Raw genomic sequence first — 22,625 nt, forward strand, 5'->3', positions numbered from 1 at the left:
CGATATAGAAATTCATGCCAGATTTTTTCCATTCAGACGGTATTAGGATTCCTACAATCTGGTTTTGATGAAGGGTTACGTCCTAATACTTTAACCCCTTAAGGACCGGGCTCATTTTCACCTTAGGTAAAAGGCCATTTTTTGGAAATCTGACCAGTGTCACTTTAAGTGCTCATAACTTTAAAACACTTTGACTTACCCAGGCCGTTCTGAGATTGTTTTTTCGTCACATATTGTACTTCATGTCACTGCTAAAATTGGGTCAAAAAAGTTAATTTTTTTGCGTAAAAAAAATACAATTTTTACCAAAAATTTGGAAAAATTAGCAAATTTCAAACTTTCAGTTTCTCTACTTCTGTAATACATAGTAATACCCCCAAAAATTGTGATGATTTTACATTCCCCATATGTCTACTTCATGTTTGTAGCATTTTGGGAATGATATTTTATTTTTTGGGGATGTTACAAGGCTTAGAAGTTTAGAAGCAAATTTTGAAATTTTCAGAAATCTTCAAAATCCCACTTTTTATGGACCAGTTCAGGTTTGAAGTCACTTTGTGAGGCTTAGATAATAGAAACCTCCCAAAAATGACCCCATTCTAGAAACTACACCCCTCAAGGTATTCAAAACTGTTTTTCCAAACTTTATTAACCCTTTAGGTCTTCCACAAGAGTTAATGGCAGATGGAGAAACAATTTTGAAATTTCTATTTTTTGGAAAATTTTCCAATATAATCAATTTTTTCCAGGAGTAAAACAAGGGTTAACTGCCAAACAACACTCAAAATGGGTTGCCCTGATTCTGTAGTTTGCAAAAACACCCCATATGTGGTCGTAAACTACTGTTTGGCCGAACGGTAGCACATAGAAGGAGGGGAACGCCATATGGGTTTTGGAAGGCAGATTTGGCAGGACTGGTTTTGTTTATACCATGTCCCATTTGAAGCCCCCTGTTGCACCCCTAGAATAGAAATTTCAAAAAAGTGACTCCATCTAAGAAAGTACACCCCTCAAGGTATTCAAAACTGGGTTTACAAACTTTGTTAACCCTTTAGGTGTTCCACAAGAGTTAATGGCAGATGGAGAAACAATTTTGAAATTTCTATTTTTTGGAAAAGTTTCCAATATAATCAATTTTTTCCAGGAGTAAAACAAGGGTTAACTGCCAAACAACACTCAAAATGGGTTGCCCTGATTCTGTAGTTTGCAAAAACACCCCATATGTGGTCGTAAACTACTGTTTGGCCGAACAGTAGCACATAGAAGGAGGGGAACGCCATATGGGTTTTGGAAGGCAGATTTGGCAGGACTGGTTTTGTTTATACCATGTCCCATTTGAAGCCCCCTGTTGCACCCCTAGAATAGAAATTTCAAAAAAGTGACTCCATCTAAGAAAGTACACCCCTCAAGGTATTCAAAACTGGGTTTACAAACTTTAACCCTTTAGGTGTTCCACAAGAGTTAATGGCAGATGGAGAAACAATTTTGAAATTTCTATTTTTTGGAAAATTTTCCAATATAATCAATTTTTTCCAGGAGTAAAACAAGTGTTAACTGCCAAACAACACTCAAAATGGGTTGCCCTGATTCTGTAGTTTGCAAAAACACCCCATATGTGGTCGTAAACTACTGTTTGGCTAAACGGCAGGACATAGAAGAAGGGGAATGTCATATGGTTTTTGGAAGGCAGATTTTGCTGGACTGGTTTATTGACACCATGTACCCTTTCAAGCCCCCTGATGCACCCCTAGAGTAGAAACTCCATAAAAGTGACCCCATCTAGGAAACTACGGGATAAGGTGGTTGTTGTTTTGGGACTATTTTAGGGGTAAATTAGATTTTTGGTTGCTCTATATTACTCTTTTTGAGGCAATGTAACAAAAAAATTAAATTCTAAAATTGTTTCTACATTCGCTATTTAGTTTTGTGGAACACCTAAAGGGTTAACATAGTTTGTAAAGTAACTTTTGAATACCTTGAGGGGTGTAGTTTCTTAGATGGGGTCACTTTTTTGGAGTTTCTAGTCTAGGCTACATCAGGGGGGGCTTCTAATGGGACATGGTGTCAAAAAAAAAAACTGTCCATCAAAATCTGCCTTCCAGAAACCATATGGAGTTCCCTTCGTTCTATGCCCTGCCGTGCGGCTATATAGCCATTTACGACCACATATGGGGTGTTTCTGCAAACTACAGAATCAGGGCCATAAATATTGAGTTTTGTTTGGCTGTTAACCCTAGCTTTATTACCGGCAAAAAGGATTCAAATGGAAATTTTGCCCAAAAATGGGTGTTTTGGCACCGTTTTTATTTTATATTTTTAACACCGTTCATCCGAGGCGTTTGGGCAAAAGTTATTTTTATAGCGACGACTTTTACGCACGCGACGATGCCCAATATGTATGGCTCTCAGACTTTGGAGACACTAAGCAGGCATCCTAAAAACTGCGGCCCTCCAGATGTTGTAAAACTACAATTCCCACCATGCCCTGCTGATGGCTGTAGGTTGTCTGGGCATGCTGGGAGTTATAGTTTTACAACATCTGGAGGGCCGCAGTTTGAGGATGCCTGCACTAAAACTAATATTTTTTGGGGAAAAAAAAAATGTTTCTGTGTCTCCAAAGTCTGAGAGCCATAGTTTTTTATGTTCTCTAGTGGACTGTTGGGGATTATAAAAATTTAGTACTCCATGGAAGTGTGATACTCCCTGAAGCAATCGATAATGCAGAGGCCCGGATGATCGGGGCACGTGTCACACTGAGTGGTGGTGTCCTTCCGTATCCCCCTCTTGTGACACACTCTGCACTTTTTTTGGGTTCGTCCCTTCTTTCCAGTATGGGGGACCACACCTGGAAAGTGTTGGCCAGGGACGATCCGGGCGCCTCCAATTCCCGAGGTACTCCGGCCTGCTCTTTCCCGGTCCGAAAAGATCAGGGCCTTGAGGACTGCCTCATAGAATTGGAGGAATGTCCCTGTGCTGCCAGCGCTTCGGGATAGTACAAAAGAGTTGTACATGGCAACCTGCACCAAGTAGACCGCAACTTATTTGTACCATGCCCGGGTTTTGCGCATGGCGTTATATGGCTTGAGGACTTGATCAGAGAGATCAACTCCTCCCATATACCGATTGTAGTCGACGATACAATCGGGCTTGAGGACCGTTGCCGTGGTACCTCGCACAGGGACTGGGGTGGTGCTGTTACTGTGGATTGTGGACAGCATAAGGACATCCCTCTTGTCCTTATACCTGACCAGCAACAGGTTTCCACTGGTAAGGGCACAGGTCTCACCCCTGGGGATAGGTACCTGGAGGGGGTAGGCAGGGAGGCCGCGTTGATTTTTCCGCACGGTCCCACAAGCGAACGTGGATCTGGCGGCAAGGGACCTGAACAAGGGGATACTGGTATAAAAGTTGTCCACGTACAAGTGGTAACCGTTATCCAGCAGTGGGTACATAAGGTCCCACACGAGTTTCCCGGTAACACCCAGAGTGGGGGGACATTCTGGGGGTTGAATACGGGAATCTCGCCCCTCGTACACACGAAATTTGTAAGTGTACCCTGAGGTACTCTCACAAATTTTGTATAGCTTCACGCCATACCTCGCCCGCTTTGTGGGAATGTATTGGCGGAAACTGAGTCTCCCCTTGAACGCAACGAGAGACTCATCAACCGCGACCTCCCTTCCAGGTACGTAGGCCTCCATGAATTTGGCCCCAAAGTGATCGATAACCGGCCGTATCTTATACAGCCGGTCATAGGCAGGATCACCTCGGGGTGGACATGCTGCATTATCGGAATAATGCAGACATTTCCGCACGGCCTCAAACCGGGAGCGTGTCATGACCATACTGTACAGTGGGGTCTGGTATAGGACGTCCCCACTCCAGTATTGCCTGACACTGGGTTTTTGGACTAGACCCATATGCAGCACGAGGCCCCAAAATGTCCTCATCTCGGCTGCACTGACCGGCGTCCAGCCACCGGGTCTAGCCAAAAATGAGCCTGGGTTTTGAGCGACGAACTGTTGGGCGTACAGATTCGTCTGCTCCACCATCAGATTCACCAGTGGGTTACTGAAAAAAAAACTAAAATAGTCAATTTCAGTAAACCCCACTGTGGGAATCTGGATTCCAGGATTGCCAGCAAAATCCGGAATCTCAGGCTCAAAGTCCACTGGGGGACACCAACTAAGTTCATCGGCAGGGGGCTCCGGTGGACTTATTTGGTGGGCCGGGAAACCAGTACGAACCCCAGGGCGGCTCGTACTAGGGTGGGCCACAGGATCCCTAGCATGTGGGGCCCCTGGCGGCGTCTCCGCCGCCTTGGTGGCTCATCGTCATCCGATGATGATGAGGAGGATGCGGATGACAAAAGGAACGTGGGGTCATCCTCATCCTCACTGGGGCTCTCAGAGTCGGAGGCAATCTGGGCGTATGCCTCCTCGGCCGAGAACATCCGGCGGGCCATGGGTGTGTGTGCTTGTATGTGTGCGTGTGTGGAAACCTTTATTATATGTGCGTGTGTGTGGGGGCAACGGGTGTTCACGTACTAAAAAAGGCAAAAAAAGAAAGGGCAAGTGTTAGGGAAAAAAAAGTTCAAATTTGCTGATCAGCGGTACAACGCTGATCAGCGGTCGGTGGGGTGGTGCGGTGGTGGGGTGGGCGATGCGCTAACAGTGGACGGACGCTAAAAAGTGCCGGCCAGTCAGCGCACGCAGGAAAAAAAAAAAAAAGGGGTGGGGGGGGTGCGGGGCTGGTGGGGGGGCGCAAGTGGCAGGGGGGGGGTCTGGGGTCTGATGGATCAAAAAAAGTTTTGAAATAAAAGAACTTTTTTTTTTTTTTTTTTACTTTTCCCTTCTTTCCCTGCCTAACGGTGCCTCTCCCTCACTGACCCTAACCTACCTGGGTGGCGATGGGTGCAGGAGGGTGATGGATGGCGATTAGGGGGACGCAGGTGCTGGTGCCGAACGGTGCTGCACGGTCAGGGTGCTGGACAGGAAGAGGAGGGGAGAGAGGAGCGCAGGAAGTTTGAATCTCGCGCCTCTCTCCCCTGCTCCAATCAGCACCCTGGACAGCGGCGTTCAGCACCAGGGCCAGCACCACCTCTCCAAATCCTCGGACTGCGATAGGTGGTGTATAATTACGCCACCGATCGCAGTCTTTTTCCGGTTCATCGGGTCACAGGACACCCGAATGGACCGGAAACGCAGAAAACCGCAGGTCTGAATTGACCTGCGGTTTTCTGCGATCGTCGATACGGGGGGGTCAAATGACCCCCCCTTGCATTGTTACGGGATGCCGGCTGAATGATTTCAGCCGGCATCCCGTTCCGATTAACCCCCGCGGCGCCGGAATGCCGATTTTAAGTCAGGACGTACCGGTACGTCCTGTGTCCTTAAGGACTCGGGAAATAGGGCGTACCGGTACGTCCTATGTCCTTAAGGGGTTAAGGGTGCACGTATCAGCACTGAGCTCGGTCTTTGATATTAAAATCGCGGACCACCCTTGGATTATCAGGTTTTTGAAAGGAGCGGATAGATTGAAACCCTTTATTAGACCTTATGTCTCTCCTTGGGATCTAATTTGGTCCTTTCAGGGTTAACGATAGCACCCTTTGAGCCATTGTCAGATGTGTCCTGAAAATATATCACACTAAAAGTCTTGTTTTTAGTGGCCATCACATCAGCTCGCAGGATATGTGATTCCTTCCTTTTGTCCCAATCCAAAAACTGAAAGTGAAGAAAAATTTCACAAACTGGATGTGTGCAGAGCCATCTCAGTCTACTTGGAGGCCACAAAGGTTTTCAGAAAATCAGATTACTTGTTTGTACAGTTCCAGAGAAAATTTAAAGGCCATAGAGCCACAAAAGACTCCTTAGCCAGATGGATTAAGTCTGCAATACTAGAAACTTACAATTCTATGGGGGCTTCTCCAAAAAATTTCAAAGCTCACTCCACAAGATCGATTTCCACTTCATGGGCAGAAAATGTCTCAATAGAACAGATCTGTAGGGCAGCAACATGGTCCAACCCTCACACCTTTATAAAACATTATAGGGTGGACACTCGGTCAAAGCAGGAGCTTTCCTTCGGTAGGAGAGTTTTAGAAGCCATCGTCCCTCCCTAGGATAATATTGATATATCTCATGGTATGACGTCATGGAGGATGAAAGGGGGAAACCATATTACTTACCGGTAATTTCCTTTTCATGAATTTTCCATGACGGCAGGGATTTCCCCCCCCAAAAAAAAAACAACAAAAAAAAACTAAACTGTTATAAAAAGTAGGTCTTCACCTGTCTTAACTAGTCACCTGTATAAAAGACACCTGTCCACAGAATCAATCAATCAAGCAGACTCCAAACTCTCCAACATGGGAAAGACCAAAGAGCTGTCCAAGGATGTCAGAGACAAAATTGTAGACCTGCACAAGGCTGGAATGGGCTACAAAACCATTAGCAAGAAGCTGGGAGAGAAGGTGACAACTGTTGGTGCGATTGTTCGAAAATGGAAGGAGCACAAAATGACCATCAATCGACCTCGCTCTGGGGCTCCACGCAAGATCTCACCTCGTGGGGTGTCAATGGTTCTGAGAAAGGTGAAAAAGCATCCTAGAACTACACGGGAGGAGTTAGTTAATGACCTCAAATTAGCAGGGACCACAGTCACCAAGAAAACCATTGGAAACACATTACACCGCAATGGATTAAAATCCTGCAGGGCTCGCAAGGTCCCCCTGCTCAGGAAGGCACATGTGCAGGCCCGTCTGAAGTTTGCCAATGAACACCTGAATGATTCAGAGAGTGACTGGGAGAAGGTGCTGTGGTCTGATGAGACCAAAATAGAGCTCTTTGGCATTAACTCAACTCGCTGTGTTTGGAGGAAGAAAAATGCTGCCTATGACCCCCAAAACACCGTCCCCACCGTCAAGCATGGGGGTGGAAACATTTTGCTTTGGGGTGTTTTTCTGCTAAGGGCACAGGACAACTTATTCGCATAAACGGGAAAATGGACGGAGCCATGTATCGTGAAATCCTGAGCGACAACCTCCTTCCCTCTGCCAGGAAACTGAAAATGGGTCGTGGATGGGTGTTCCAGCACGACAATGACCCAAAACATACAGCAAAGGCAACAAAGGAGTGGCTCAAGAAGAAGCACATTAAGGTCATGGAGTGGCCTAGTCAGTCTCCGGACCTTAATCCAATCGAAAACCTATGGAGGGAGCTCAAGCTCAGAGTTGCACAGAGACAGCCTCGAAACCTTAGGGATTTAGAGATGATCTGCAAAGAGGAGGGTATGTGTGTGTGCAAAAAAAAAAAAAATATATATATATATATATATATATATCACACGTTATATTGGAAGAATAGATTCTATAGGCTGTCGGTCCAGAAGACACTGAGGATATGCTGGAGGAGGGTCTATTTTATACTTCGTGTCCCTACCTGGTTGGAGGCGGGTCATCTCTCATGGTATGCCGTCATGGAGGATTCATGAAAAGGAAATTACTGGTAAGTAATATGGTTTTCGTGGTTTAATCCTTTCCATTTATTCGCTGAGATCTGATCTGCCACTATCACATGGCAGTAATTTGGTCAGTACTTTGCATTAGTATTTGTAAGCCAAAATCAGGAGTCACTCAAAAACCCAAAAGAGGTGCAAATCTTTCCAGTATTCTTCTTCAGTGTGTAGGGTCCCCTCCTGTTCACGTCACGTTCAGAGCCTATTGTATATATCAGGAGGATCCCCATCACATAGTTCTGACAGAAGCCTGCCATCTATGCAGTTGGCATACGCCACCCATACCCTACCATTTAAAAAAAGTATACCGCACTGTATGTATTTTACTGTATACCTTCGAATGAACTGGCATGGTCTGCTACACCAGGGGACACCAACCTCCGGCACTCCAGCTGGTGTAAAGCTACAACTCCCAACATGCTCCATTCACTTCTCTGGGAGTTTCCAGAACTGCCAAGCAAATGAGCATGCTGGGAGTCATAGTTTAGCACAGCTTGGAGTGCTGAAGTTTTCTGATCCCTGCACTACATTATCCCAAACCACAATTAAAAAATGGTGTGATGACATCTACCAGCTCGACAGATACCAAAATGTCAAGTCTTTAGGGTGAAAGGAGTCCAGTGATCACATTTGGAACATACACTAAGCAGTTTTCCTGGCATATATCCAGGCTCAGACTGGCCTACAGGGGTACAGGTGAATCCCCCAGTGGGCCCCTTATCTTCCACCCCCTGCACAAGTGGCACATAACACAGTAGACTTAGCGCTCATACAGACAGCCGTATGTATGGGTCTGCATTTGTTCTTCAATTTTGCCACTGAGTGCAGACCCATTCATTTCAAACAAGAAGAGGCATTTCTATATAGTGCTGGCCCTTTGTGGAATGCACATGGCCAGTATCCGTGTTTTGCAGATCCGCAAAACACTTACGGCCATCTGAATGAGCCCTTGCTGCACAACATATGTATAGGCATTGTACACAACCAGCCTGTGTTCATAGAAAAAACTGGGTAGAATATTTAAGAAACTCCCCAGTTTATTATTATAGACACGTTCATGTGGCTGAGATGACTTCTAGGTACAGAGGCCGGACAGCCAGTATCCTCCTTTCCCAAATTTTACAGCCCAGTCCGACACTGTATATATCCCAAACCAGATGCAAGCTTTCTCTTACAAACACGGATTCAAAATGCTGATGTGAAAGTGACCGTAATATATTATATATGGTACTTTGCTCCCTCTCTTTACTATAGAGCACCTGTTAGATCCAATACAGTAGCCAACGCAAGGGGCAGATATGTATACAGGTACAGCACCGTTCAAAAGTGTGTGGGAATATGCTGCAGAGTAAAGTGCCCTTTACACGAGCCGAGAAATGCATAGATCATCACTAACGGGCGTTCATAGTAACGCTCGTTAGCGATGATCTGGCGGTGTAAATGTACTTCCGATGAACGAGCGAAATGCTCGTTCATCGGGTAATTGGATCATTTGTGCGTACACAAAAATCCTTGTTACCTGACAGCAGATCGTGCTGTGTAAACGATTCATTATGGGGAAGAGCGATGGCATTAGTGATCGCTCCGCTTCATGCTCTAGAGGAGATCGCTGCATGTAAAGGCACCAGTCTCCTCCACCAGTGAGCAGCAGATTGTCGGGAAGGAGCACTTCCTTCCCGACAATCTGCAGTAATATTGTCCCATGTAAAGGGACCTTAAGGGCTGTATTACACCAACAGATTATCTGACCAATTTCAGTCCAATCAGACCAATAGATTGTGTTGTGACAGGACCAGGGGGAAAGTGGTAGAAGGAGTCTACATTTCACCTAGGTTCCTGTCCTATACATTCTAAAAAGCAGCCAGGGAATTGACAGCAAGGAAAAGTTAGAAGGGCCTGGCTGCTTGGAGCAGGGAGAGTTGGGTGGGTCCCTGCTCCAATTAGCCACTCCAGGTATTCAGGGTAACTGTGGCTAATCACCTTGGAACCTGAGGGTGCTATAAAATGGCAAACAGCTCACTAGCTGATCTCTCTGCTCCTGGGAAGAACCTGCTGGGTGAGTGAAAAAACAGCAGTGTGTTTTGTTGATGGAGCTGGGCACAAGGCTCAGTTTCATGTAGTTAGGGACTACTACCTGTCTAGAAGTAGTGGCCAGACGGCCAGGTATTTCATTTGTTTTGAACTGTTTTGTTTAATTCTTTTTCTGCAAAAGTCAATAAAACTGGCTGAGGCCAGTTGCACCATACTTGCTTGGACTGGACTGTGTTTTATGTGCCTATAGCGCCCGTCTATCCCAGGAGACGGCGGTCCCGTGAGCTAATCCCGCTACAGTGTGTATAACAAAAGATCTGTGTGTGTAAACGGCCATCCGATTAACAAAATGAAAAATGAAAGAACCAAGGAGAAATCTAAACCGAATCAATATTTTGTGTGACACCCGTTACACATTTTTTGTGAAGGAACTCATCAGGGAGGTTGCTCCAGACATCTTGGAGAACTAACCAAAGCTCTTCTCTGTATGTAGGCTTGCTCCAATCCTTCTGTTCCTTCATGTAATCTCAGACAGAGACTGACAAGGATCTGTGGAGATCATATCATCACTACCAGGACTCCTTGTTCTTCTGTACACTGGAGATAATGTCTTAATGACATTGGCTTGATGTTTGGGGTTGTCCTGCTGCAGAATCCATTTAAATGTAAACAATTTACACTCCTATTTTTTGAAGCATTCTTACTTGTGCAGCATTTTTCCATACCTGCCTACACCTTTTGCACAGTACTGTGCATATGAAGTTAACCTGTCATGAGATCTCTGGCCTTCCCACTAAGGAAGATTGCTATGTGTTATCTAAATGTAATCTAGAATAATATGAAATGGATGGAGATTCTAAAATCATTGGCATCGTAGCAGGGCTGTGGAGTCGGTAGATTAATGCTCCGACTCCTCAGTTTTTGGTACTTCCGACTCAGACTCTTCTGTATTTAATATGCGAATGTATTTTATACATTCCTTGAAGAAAAGAAAGGCAACATACATGTCCATTAGCACAGAACTACTGGCTAGGAAGCTGCTGCCTTCTCCTTTGTGTGCTGATCTTCTGCTGAAGATAGGGCAGTGGGAGGATGCAGGAAGGGGCATTTATTGTAAAACATGATTTCCCTAGTAGAATCCCATAGTCATGTTTAAAGTTTAAGCTAACAATCTTGAGTTTACAAGTTTTTATAGCCTTAGCTGAATGACAGGGGTTTTTCAAATGGTTTACAGCTTCAGTCTTGAACTATTGACCATCCATTCCCTTCACTTATACAAGTGTCTCTAGTCCTGCAAAAAACATATTTACTTGATCAGTTATCAGTGAGAGGCTAGGTTAACCATGGACGTTGCGTTCCCTGTAACAGCAGAACACAACACAATGGAAAGTGTAAGTATTGTCGCTCCTTAACTGTGCGTTGCGTGCCATATAGTGAAGCATATGAAAAGCATCCTTCTTCATGGTCACTTAACGTGTTCGTTTTGCGGTAACTTGACGCACTGCATGCATTGGCCTTTATTCTTACAGTAGAGAAATACCGTATTTTTCGCAAGTAGGGGAAAAATATCAGTGCGTCTTATGGGGGGGCGAATGCTGCGACCGACCGGTGAATAGGCTGAGAGGGAGGAGGGGCTGGGGGCCAGCGTCTGTTTCTGTAATGGCAGCGGGGCCCGGTGCAGTCACTGTATTCTTCTACACCGGGCCCCGCTCACTGTAGTATACGGTAATCATATCTAACTTAAGGGTATTGTTAAAGTATTCCAATCATCTTAAATCTAGCGCTGTACTACTTACTACTAACTTTTTGGCAGTCAGGAGGCCGGGTGGGCGCTCGTAGAGTAGCTCACTACGCCACGCGCCTGCTCCACCCACTTTATGAATGAAGCAGGCACCGGGCCCGCTGCCATTACAGAAACAGATGCCGGTCCCCATTCACTACACAGGGACACTGTTATGGGGGGGATCTGTGGATGACACATAAGATAAGATGCCATATATGTGTCATCCACAGATGCCCCCATAACAGTGCCATCCACAGATGCCCCCATAACAGTGCCATCCACAGATGCCCCCATAATAGTGTCATCCACAGACCACCATTAGTTCAAAAGCACACCTTTTGGTTCAAATTTTTTTTTTTATTATTTTCCTCCTCAAAGACCTAGGTGCGTCTTATAGGGTGAAAATTAATTATAACTTTTTGTGAATTGGGACATTTAAACTTGCTTTTTATTTTATTCCAATTTAAATCTAGTAGGAGTCTGAGTCGGTTCATTTTTTGCCGACTCCGACTCCAGTTACCCAAAATTGCCTCCGACTCCTCAACTCTGACTCCACAGCCCTGCATCGTAGACTGTAAGTTGCTTCTTCACAGGATTGCAGCACATAGGAATAATGCGGAATAGAATGGCGCTCTTTTGTGGAGATTCTCATGCTTCTTTTTGTACTTTAACAGAAAGGTATTTCGATATGGCTCTGAAGAAGCTTCCAAAGTGTGACCTTCCGGAAGAGATCAGGAAGTAAGTATTACATGTTGCATGGGGACGGGCTCACTCAGCTGGTTTTTGAGAACATTTTTATGGCTCTTTTCAGTGGTTATAAACAGAATCCACAACGCAATGCCAGGTCCATTGCAGAATGGATAACCAGTGCTTGACGAACTCCATTGACTGGTAGCCCACATGTGTCTACAGCAGGCATCCTCAAACTGCGGCCCTCCAGCTGTTGTAAAACTACAACTCCCACAATGCCCTGCTGTAGGCTGATACCTGCAGGCTGTTAGGGCATGCTGGGAGTTGTAGTTTTGCAACAGCTGGAGGGCCGCAGTTTGAGGATGCCTGGTCTACAGTGTAGCCTAAGGGAAGGCGTCCATATAGGTGGCAGCTGTCTGTCCTGGAATAATGATCAGGCTGAGTGCTCTGCCCATCGTAGAGCGTCCGTTCTCTCTCACAGCTTTAAAGGGCGTCTGTCAGCAGATTTGTACCTATGAGACCGGCTGACCTTTACATGTGCACTTGGCAGCTGAAGGCATCTGTGTTGGTCCTATGTTCATATGTGTCCGTATTGCTGAGGAAAATGATGTTTGAATATTTGCAAATGAGCTTCTAAGACTAACTGGGGCGTTACTGTTACACCTAAAGACCTTGTCTGCTCTCTCTGCAACTGCTGCACCTTCTGCACTTTGACTTTAGGAGAAGTCAGGACCAGGTGTGATGATGTTTTCACTGCTTGGTCCTGTCAAGCAAAGTGTAGAGGGTGCAGCAGTGCAGAGAGAGCTGAGCCTCTAGGTGTTGTTGCAATGCCCAAGTTGCTCCAAGAGGCTCATAATATTTTCCTCAGCAATGTAGGCACATATAAACATGGGACCAACACAGATGCCTTCATATCAGCCAGTTTCATAGGTACAGATCTGCTGACAGATAATGTGGCGAATGTGCAAAAGCATAGAAAAGGTCCATGAACTGAGGAAAATGCTTTTCTTTTTCTCTCTGATGGGCCTCTTTCTCAAGCAAGCAAAACAACGTTGCAAATTTATGCATGTAAATATATGTATATATTAAAGGGGTTGTCTGAGTTCAGAGCTGAACCTGGACTTATCCCCTTCTTCACCCAGGCAGCTGATATGAGCATTGGAGCATTTCTTTAGATCCTGTGACGTACCGGGTCTCTGCTAGGTGGAGGCTTCCGCCTAGCAGTGTTCCTGGTGAAGTCACCGGCACTAATGGGTGGGCTTTAGCACTGCCCTAGCCTGTAAAACAGCTAAGGCAGCTCTAAAGCCCGCCCATCAGTGCCGGTGACGTCACTAGGAAGTATAAAAAATGTAAATAAACAGCCCTTGCCCTGCGCAATTTATAATTTAAGACCCAATGACGTGTCAAGTTAACTCACCATAATTTTTGTTTAATATTACCCAGATATAGTATTTTTTAAGCATGGTCGCAAAGTATGAGACTTTTATTTGTAGAAAGGTGTATTGCCCTACCTTTTCCTCTTTGCTTGAGGTTTTCCAAGATGAGCGGCATAAGCTTTGGGAAAAAAACTTTTGCTTCAGGGCTCATGCACACTATCATATGTATTTTGCGGTCTGCAAAAAAGGGATCCGCAAAAAATACGGATGATGTCCGTGTGCATTCCGTATTTTGCGGAACGGCTGGCCCCTAATAGAACAGTCCTATCCTTGTCCGTAATGCGGACAATAATAGGACATGTTCTATTTTTTTGGCGGAACAAAAATACGGAAACGGAATGCACACTGAGTACCTTTAATTTTATTTTTATTTTTTGCGGACCCATTGCAATTAATGGTTCCGCATACGGTCCGCAAAAAGCCCAGAACGGACACGGAAAGAAATTACGCTTGTCTGCATGAGCCCTAATTCACAGTAAAGTAATAAGGAAGGTTACTTGAGCTGGTCCGCTCACACCACTCTTCTCAGGAAACCTTAGCCAAGAGGAAAGCTCTGCAGTTACGGGATTACTGTGACTCCTGCACAACCCTCTGTGGCCTGAGTTCCCCTGACTGCGACATTACTGCAATTTGCAGGCGACTAAAAGTTGACGTAGGGCCGTAGCCTTAGTTTTTCTCCAGCCATGCTGTAACATGCCATTAATAATAAAAGTTAAATGTAGTCACCGCCGTCATGTTATCTCATCAATGATTCTCCTCTCCAGTATTTCCTGTAAGAAATGTGTTGTTGTTGGGAATGGCGGCGTACTTCGGAACAGCACACTAGGCAAGAAAATTGACAGCTATGATGTAATAATAAGGTACAGTGACTTCTTTGTGCAATTTTTGTGTATATGTATATTTGGAGATTAATGGGTAAAAGGCATGGAGGGGTAGGGTGCTATCACATCAGTCTAGGTTTCTTTACATTTTGATTGTTGGTCAAACAGATATGACAATTTGGGCTGGTTTCTCTGCCCATTAAAGAGGTTGTATCAGGTTAAATCACACCCTCTTGGATTCACAGTCTAGGGTTCACTCCATATCACAGAAGTTACAATCGTACTTTTCTACCAACACAACGCCTGATGTATCCCAGGCAACAATATGGGAGGCGCATAAGGTGGTGATTAGAGGTGAATTTATTGCATTGGGGTCCCACATTAGCAAATTAAGAACGCGTAAAATGTCAGACCTCTTATCTCGCATTGCTACCCTAGAATCGTCCCACAAACGGTCTGGTGCAATTAGAGACCTAGAGGAGTTAAGAATAGCGAGACGAGAGTTGCAGGAGCTGTTAAACATTAAGGCGTCTAAAGCATACCTAAAAGTGAAACACAAGCATTACGTTCACGGTAATAGGGGCGGAAAAATAATGACGGCTCTTATTAAAAAACGAGATGATCAGACTTTCATTAAGCGCATGAAATCACAAACGGGATCGGTTATGACTGACTCAAGGGATATATCAAAGATCTTTAGAGATTACTACCATAACCTATACAACCTTAAAGGGGAAGAACAGGAGGAGGTACAAACAGACCGGAAAAGGAAGATTGGGCAATTCCTAGAGACACTAAACCTTCCCACCATAGATGACGCTTCCAAAACATCACTGTTGGCCCCCATTTCATTAGCCGAAGTAAAAAAAGTCCTGAATTCAACACCATCAGGTAAGAGCCCAGGCCCTGATGGGTTCACGGTGGCCTATTATAAAAAGTTTTTCCCGGTTTTAGGCCCACAACTAGTAAGTTTTTTTCAACGCCCTTTTATGTGGTTCTTCTATAGCCAATCAGGCCCTAGAGGCACATATAATTGTGTTACCTAAGCCAGGTAAAGATGTCGAAGTTCCTTCTAGCTACAGGCCAATCTCTCTGCTAAATGCAGACATCAAGCTATGGGCCAAAGTCCTGGCCAATAGGCTATCGCCCCTACTTCCAGAGATTGTATCCCCCGAACAATCAGGCTTTGTGGGGGGCAGGGAGTGCAGAGACAGCACCTTTTAGAGTTCTTCAGACTCAACAATTTGCCTTAAAACAGGGGAAGAAGCTTATGTTCCTCAGTACCGATGCCGAAAAGGCGTTTGATAGAGTGGCCTGGGATTATATGGAAGCCACACTACATAAGTTTGGCCTCCCCCCGCAATTTGTGGGGGCGGTGCTGTCTCTGTATTCTAACCCCTCCGCAAAGGTTCAGGTGAATGGCATCTTTTCACCCCCTTTTAAAATCTTAAACGGAACACGTCAGGGTTGCCCACTCTCGCCCACTTTATTCATCCTGTGCTTAGAGACTTTTCTACAATCTCTGAGGCAAGATCCTGAGATACAGGGGCTCACAATAGGTAAGGACGTACATACTGTCGCCGCATTCGCGGACGACATGCTCATATTTATGACCAACCCTGAAAAGGCACTCCCATCCCTCTTACAACAGTTAGAAGTATATGGAGCCCTTTCCAATTTCAAGATTAACCTTGCCAAATGCACGGCAATGGGTATTAACATATCTCACACATCTGTCACGAAATTGGAGAGGGATTTCCCATTTGAGTGGAATAACTCCCACATAAAGTACCTTGGTATTAATATAACCAAAGACCCTAGCTTATTATTCCACAAAAACTACATATCATTATTCGACAGTATAAAACAACAACTAATTGATATAAAAATCCCTTTCTTATCCTGGTTGGGGAGAAAAAATTTACTGAAGACCTATGTACTTCCTAGAATATTATACACTCTTCAGACCTTGCCCATACCCCTTCCTCAATCTTTCCTAGCAAGACTCCGAAGTCTATTCTCCTCTTTTGTGTGGGGGGGGCTGTAGGCCTAGGCTAGCATACAAGATCCTCACCAAACCCATATTTAAAGGAGGATTCGGTCTCCCTGATGTTGCAGCATATTATAGAGCTGTCCAGCTTAGGCTGCATTCCGAACTTTGTAACCATACAAATACAAAACTCGGCTGTAAGATACCTAGGATTATACTAGGCCCTAGAGCAGGGGTACTCAACTAGTTTTATTAAAGGTCCACATACCAGGGTCTGCAGTCAGGTGAAGGTCCGAGCTGAACGCCAACAGTAAAGATGCCATGCGATCATGTGATACATGCGCGTGGGGCGCTCTGACGTTATAGTGGAGCGCCCCGGGTAAGTCCCAGAATTAGTAATGGCCGCATTAGTGCCCCAGTAAGATTAATGTCCCCATTAGTGCCCCCAGTAAGAGTATTGCCCCCCTTCTCTGCTTTTGCAAAAAAAAATAAAAAAATTTGCATTCACCTGGCTGCGGTGAACATTCGCTGCTGACTGCAAGCTCAGGACCGGTGCTCTAACGTGATGGCGTCTTGTAGGTCCTGTCCTGAGCTTCTAGTCAGCAGGGAGTGTTCTCCACAGCGTGAGCAAATGGAGGTGGAGGTACCGTAATACAGTGTTTCCCAACCAGTGTGCCTCCAGCTGTTGCAAAACTACAACTCCCAGCATGCCCGCACAGCCAAAGGCTGTCCAGGCATTCTGGGAGTTGTAGTTTTGCAACAGCTGGAGGCACACTGGTTGGGAAACACTGCCGTAATATATATATTTTTTTACTAGCACAAGTAGCGGTGGAGGTAAAGGCTGTACTAATGGGCGTTCCATGATGGAAGCGCTCATTAGTAAGGGTACTTTCACACTTGCAGCAGGATGGATCCGACAGGCTGCTCACCCTGTCAGATCCATCTTGCCACTACTTCGCCGTGCCGCTGCTCTGTGCCCATCGACTATAATGGGGATGGGGGCAGAGTTACGGCGCAGCACAGTGAGAGGCTGCCAGACTAAAAGTACTACATGTCCGACTTTTTCGTCTGGCGGCCCCCTCAATATAATAAACATTGGTGGCGCAGTGCACCCCCCCATCACAATAAACATTGGTGGCGCAGTGCGCCCCCCCTCAAAATAATAAACATTGGTGGCGCAGTGCACCCCCCCATCACAATAAACATTGGTGGCGCAGTGCGCCCCCCCTCAATATAATAAACATTGGTGGCGCAGTGCGCCCCCCCATCACCCCAGTATAATAAACATTGGTGGCGCAGTGTGCCCCCCCATCACCCCAGTATAATAAACATTGGTGGCGCAGTGCGCCCCCCCCCCCCTCAATATAATAAACATTGGTGGCGCAGTGTGCCCCCCAATATAATAAACATTGGTGGCGCAGTGCGCCCCCCCATCACCCCAGTGTAATAAACATTGGTGGCGCAGTGTGCCCCCCCCATCACCCCAGTATAATAAACATTGGTGGCGCAGTGCGCCCCCCCCAATATAATAAACATTGGTGGTGCAGTGGGCAGTGCCAATGAGGGTTAAAAAATAATTTACTCACCTCCTCCAGTTGATCGCGTAACTGCCGGTCTCCAGTTCTTACTTCTTTCTTCAGGACCTGTGGTGACATCACTGAGCTCATCACATGATCCATCACCATGGTAATGGGCCATGTGATGAGCTCAGTGACGTCACCACAGGTCCTGAAGAAAGAAGTAAGAACTGGAGACCGGCAGTTACGCGATGAACTGGAGGAGGTGAGTTAATTTTCTTTTATTATTTTTAACCCTCATTGGCACTTCCCACTGAGCCACCAATGTTTATTATAATGGGGAAGGGGGGGGGGGGCGCACTGCGCCACCAATGTTTCTTATACTAGGGGGGGCGCACTGTGCCACCAACGTTTCTTATACAAATACAGGAGGCGGGTGCCGGAATCAAATAGCCGGCACCCGACCTTTGTGACAGGGAGCTGCGATCAGCTACAATTAACCCCTCAGGTACCGCACCTGAAGGGTTAACTCAACTGCAGCTGATCGCAGCTCCCTGTCACAGAGGTCGGGTGCCGGCTATTTGCTTCCAGCACCCGCCTCCTGTATTTGTAATACAGGTCAGTTTTCTTCATTGGTGGCGCAGTGGCCACAGCCCCTCCCCTCCTCCTCCTGCCTCTTCTTATTGGCAGCGGTGGGGACAGCAGCAGCACAGGGGGGAGGGAGAGACTCCTCCTGCGCTGCTGAGAACTATCATGTCCTGTGCCCCGCCGCTGTATGGAGCAGAGCTGCCAGAGTGTGCAGGAGGAGGAGAGCTACATGTGGAGGAAGCCCTGTCTCACTGCGCTGTGGGACAGGTGGAAGTGCGCCGGTAAGCTCCTCGTCCTGCACGGCACAGTGTGCAGGAGAGGAGCAGCGCTCTGAAGGATGGCCGGGGTCCGGACAACTGGCGGCCGCGGTCCGTATTTGGACCGCGGTCCGCCAGTTGAGTACCCCTGCCCTAGAGGAATGGCAGCTTTATGGGACCCAAAACTAGTGACGAACCACATCATAAGCAAAAGGGGTCTAAACCCTCTACAAGGAGTTATGGTCACTTGGTCAAAGATATCACCGCTTCTGCGTAACTCCCCATGCATGTCACCGCACACTCCCATCTGCTACGTCCCATATTTGGTCACTCAGGGATTTCAAGATGATCTAGGTTTATGGAAGTCAATGGGCAATGTAGCAATCGGGGATATCCTGAAAAAAAGATTAATTCCTTCAGCTCAAAGTCTGTCAAGGAGCTTTCCTCATATCCCTTGGTCGTCCACTCAATATTCGCAGTTCCAAAAGGTATGCAATCTGTACCTGGCGTGTACTCCTAGTAAACTAGACCCCACATGGTATGACACTTGTCTGCTAAGTCAGGGGAACAAGAAAGGAGCTATATCTAAGACATACAATAAGTTGTTGGAGGAAGAGGGCCAAGAAAAGCCTTGGTTTATTTCCCACTGGGAAAAAGACCTTAATACCACATTTGATAAGGGAATGGTAGAAAAGGTTTTATGTCATTCACATGGATATTCTCGGTGCATAAGGATCCAAGAAAATGCATTTAAATTAGTATCTAGGTGGTATAATACGCCAGCAAAATTGCATGCCATGGACCCCTCGTATACGGAACAATGTTGGAGGTGTAAAAGTTCTAGTGGCACTCTATTGCACATCTGGTGGACCTGCCCCTTGATAAAACCATATTGGGAAATGATTTCTAGGAACATATTGGAAATCATCCCTACCTCATCCTCACTGACCCCCCTAGTGGTCCTATTAAATATCCCTAATGAAAAATTCATTCTCACCAAACATTCCCTATTATCATCCCTTATAGCTGCCGCAAAGCTTCTAGTTCCAGTCCACTGGCTCACCAATAAAATTCCAACAAGTGGGGACTGGGTCAACAAAGTTCAGGAAATTCGCTTGTTGGAGGAGTTGTCCAGCTGGGAATCTCTATCACACGAAAAACACCTGAAAATATGGGCTCCATGGCTGCAATGGCAAGCTAAAAATCAAAATGCTTTAGTAATGGGAATGTCATCTAGCCCTACTGATAGTGAGTAGAGCTTATTGTGCTTCTGCGTGCACTATTTATCCTACCAACTGAATGAATATGTTTTGGTTTATTGGTGTCGAGTGACAGAGGGAGAGTTGAACCATGACCCCTTTCCCTTCTCCTTTCTACAATATGGGTTATTGTTCAAAAGTGGCCCTAAGATTAAAATAACAATAGTAGCTTTCTTTTACACCATAACCTTACGCTTATCAGTACCGCATTCTATGTACTAATCCGCTAACATGTCTGCAAGCATGCTACAATTCATAATGTATACGTCATCTTATACTTACCACACGAGCTGTATTGTCTTACCCACTAAATATCATTTATGATATTCACTGACCCAAAGATGTAATGTTCATGTTTGTTAATGTTTCTCGAATATGTCATGCACTTTATTTTCTTGGATTTGTAAATCGCAGAAATTCATAAATAAAGATTTGTTAAAAAAAGAGGTTGTATCAGAACATATGCAAACTGTTGTAATTCCTGCACCGTTCACCTGATTTGGATGTAAATAGCCTCAAATTAAAGCTGACAGTCTGCAGATAAAGCACATCTTGTTTGTTTCATTTTAAATCCATTGTGGTGGTGTATAGAGCCAAAAATGTTAGAATCGTGTCGATGTCCCAATATTGATGGACCTGACTGTATATACCAGCGTCCTTGCTGTCTATGTTTGAACATTGACATTGATGCTATCTGGTTAGCGCTGCTGCCATGTAGTGTTCAGTTTCTGTCCATCCAGGCACAACATCTACAGGGGTTTCCTCAGCAGAGAGCCGAGCTTTCCCCCCACAGTCCAGAGGTATACCAGCTCATTAACTGCTTTTGGGTTTAACCGCTGGTTGTCTGTGCTGGAGACAGGAGCAGATGTGAAGGGTTGTCCGCGATTTAGCTAGTCTCACCTCTAAGATCATCCTTAAAAGGGTTTTCTGAGATTTTTGTGCTTATAGGATAGGTCATCATCTGATCAGTGGGGGTCTGACACCTGGGACCCCTGACGATCAACTCTTTGAGAAGTCATCGGCACTCTTTACCAAGCACGGCGCTGTAAATTGTGTAGCTGCTCTGCTTGGTATCGCGCTCAGCCCCATTGAATTCTTTGGGGCTGAGCTGCTCTTAGGCATGTCATCACTAGACCAGGGAAAGCTGTAAGAAGTCTGTGGCACTACTGCAAGCACCACTGCCTTCTCAAACAGCTGATCAGTGGGGGTCCTAGGTGTCGGACCATCACTAATCAGAAACTGATGACCCACCCGTATAAAAATCTTGGAAAACCCCTTTAAATTGTTGTTGTTGTAAATACCTATGTTTTTCTATAATGCCCCTTTCTGGCGCAGTCCCCTTCTCTGTTTACTGCCCACTTCCATGGTTATACATGCACAGATGATACTGGTTTGCATTTGTAGCATTCCCAGGGCATGTACAGTATATGCAGGGCATGCACAGTAGCGCCCAGCCACCTTTCTGCTGCTCCATGGCAGTGAATAAGACATCTCCTGGACATGCGCAGTAGCCAGTATACCATGCTGTTCTGTGCACATTGCTCCTGATAACTTTACAGAACAGCCCTCATAAAGTGTGCATTTCTCTCTCCATCAATAACTAGGACAAGTAGTCAGAGCCTGCACCTCACAATGCTGCTAGTAATACTACTTCATAGCAGCAGCTAGTTATAGTCCAGAATGCTGAACGCTGTGGTTATCACAGTACAGCTTGCTGGTCTCAGAGAGCAAGGGTATCATATCACCCACTACAGCAGGAAAGACAGGGAACCAGGAGCCTAATAGAGGGGTGTTAAAGGGCATCTGTCACTAGATTTGTACTTGTGAAACGGGCTGACCTGTTACATGTGCACTTGGCAGCTGAAGGCATCTGTGTTGGTCCCATGTTCATATGTGCTGATACTTCTGGGAAAAATGATGTTTTAATATATGCAAATGAGCCTCTAGGAGCAACGGGGGTGTTGCCATTACACCTAGAGGTTCTGCTCTCTCTGGAACTGCTGCACCCTCTGCATTTTGACAGGGTAAGGCAGTAAAAATGTGATCATACCTTGCCCTGTTAAATCAAAGTGCAGAGCCTCTGGGAGTAATGACAACGCCCCCATTGCTCCTAGAGCCTAATTTGCATATATCAAAACCTCATTTTTCTCAGTAATTTGGGCACATATGAACATGGGACCAACACGGATGTCTTCAGCTGCCAAGCGCACATATAACAGGTCAGCCAGCGTCATAGGTACAAATCTGCTGACAGGTGCCCTTTAAGGAGTGCAATATACAGGGATCGAATATATGTTATATTTGTGATGGCTGCTGATTTGATGCAAAAAGTAGGGAAGAGAATACCCCTGTAAGCAGTCTAAGAAAATTACAATGATCTTTTTTCACCCCTAAGGATGAATGATGGCCCCGTCCTAGGGTTTGAAGATGATGTTGGACAGAAGACTACTTTCCGCCTCTGTTACCCAGAGTCGATCTTTGCAGACAGTTTGCACTATGATCCGAACACCACAGTGGTGCTTATGATGTTCAAGCCTCACGATGTCAAATGGTTGACAGAATTACTGTTGCACAGAAGTGTGGTAAGTGAATAATGGCGTGAAGCATCTGAAGATCATATGTAGGTTGTTTTTTTTTTTTTTTTTTTTTTATAGATTCTGGTTTGATTTCTCTCCTGTGAACATATGCAAAATCTGGGCAAAGCAGGCCACCGAACATGCAAAATGAGTTGTCAT

At 45.6% G+C, this 22,625-nt stretch overlaps 1 protein-coding gene across 5 annotated transcripts in view; it reads left to right on the forward strand.

The window, feature by feature from the left end:
• Positions 1–22,625, forward strand: part of ST3GAL6 (ST3 beta-galactoside alpha-2,3-sialyltransferase 6) — a 217,954-nt gene that overhangs the window by 179,615 nt on the left and 15,714 nt on the right. For all 5 annotated transcript variants that reach the window (XM_040423284.1, XM_040423279.1, XM_040423281.1 and 2 more), the window contains 3 exons: positions 12,007–12,070; positions 14,223–14,318; positions 22,286–22,472. In XM_040423284.1, coding sequence (XP_040279218.1) covers positions 12,007–12,070; positions 14,223–14,318; positions 22,286–22,472 — 347 coding nt within the window. The remainder of the gene's footprint in view (positions 1–12,006; positions 12,071–14,222; positions 14,319–22,285; positions 22,473–22,625) is intronic.

Source organism: Bufo bufo, chromosome 3, assembly GCF_905171765.1.
Source record: "Bufo bufo chromosome 3, aBufBuf1.1, whole genome shotgun sequence".
NCBI classification, from domain to species: domain Eukaryota; kingdom Metazoa; phylum Chordata; class Amphibia; order Anura; family Bufonidae; genus Bufo; species Bufo bufo.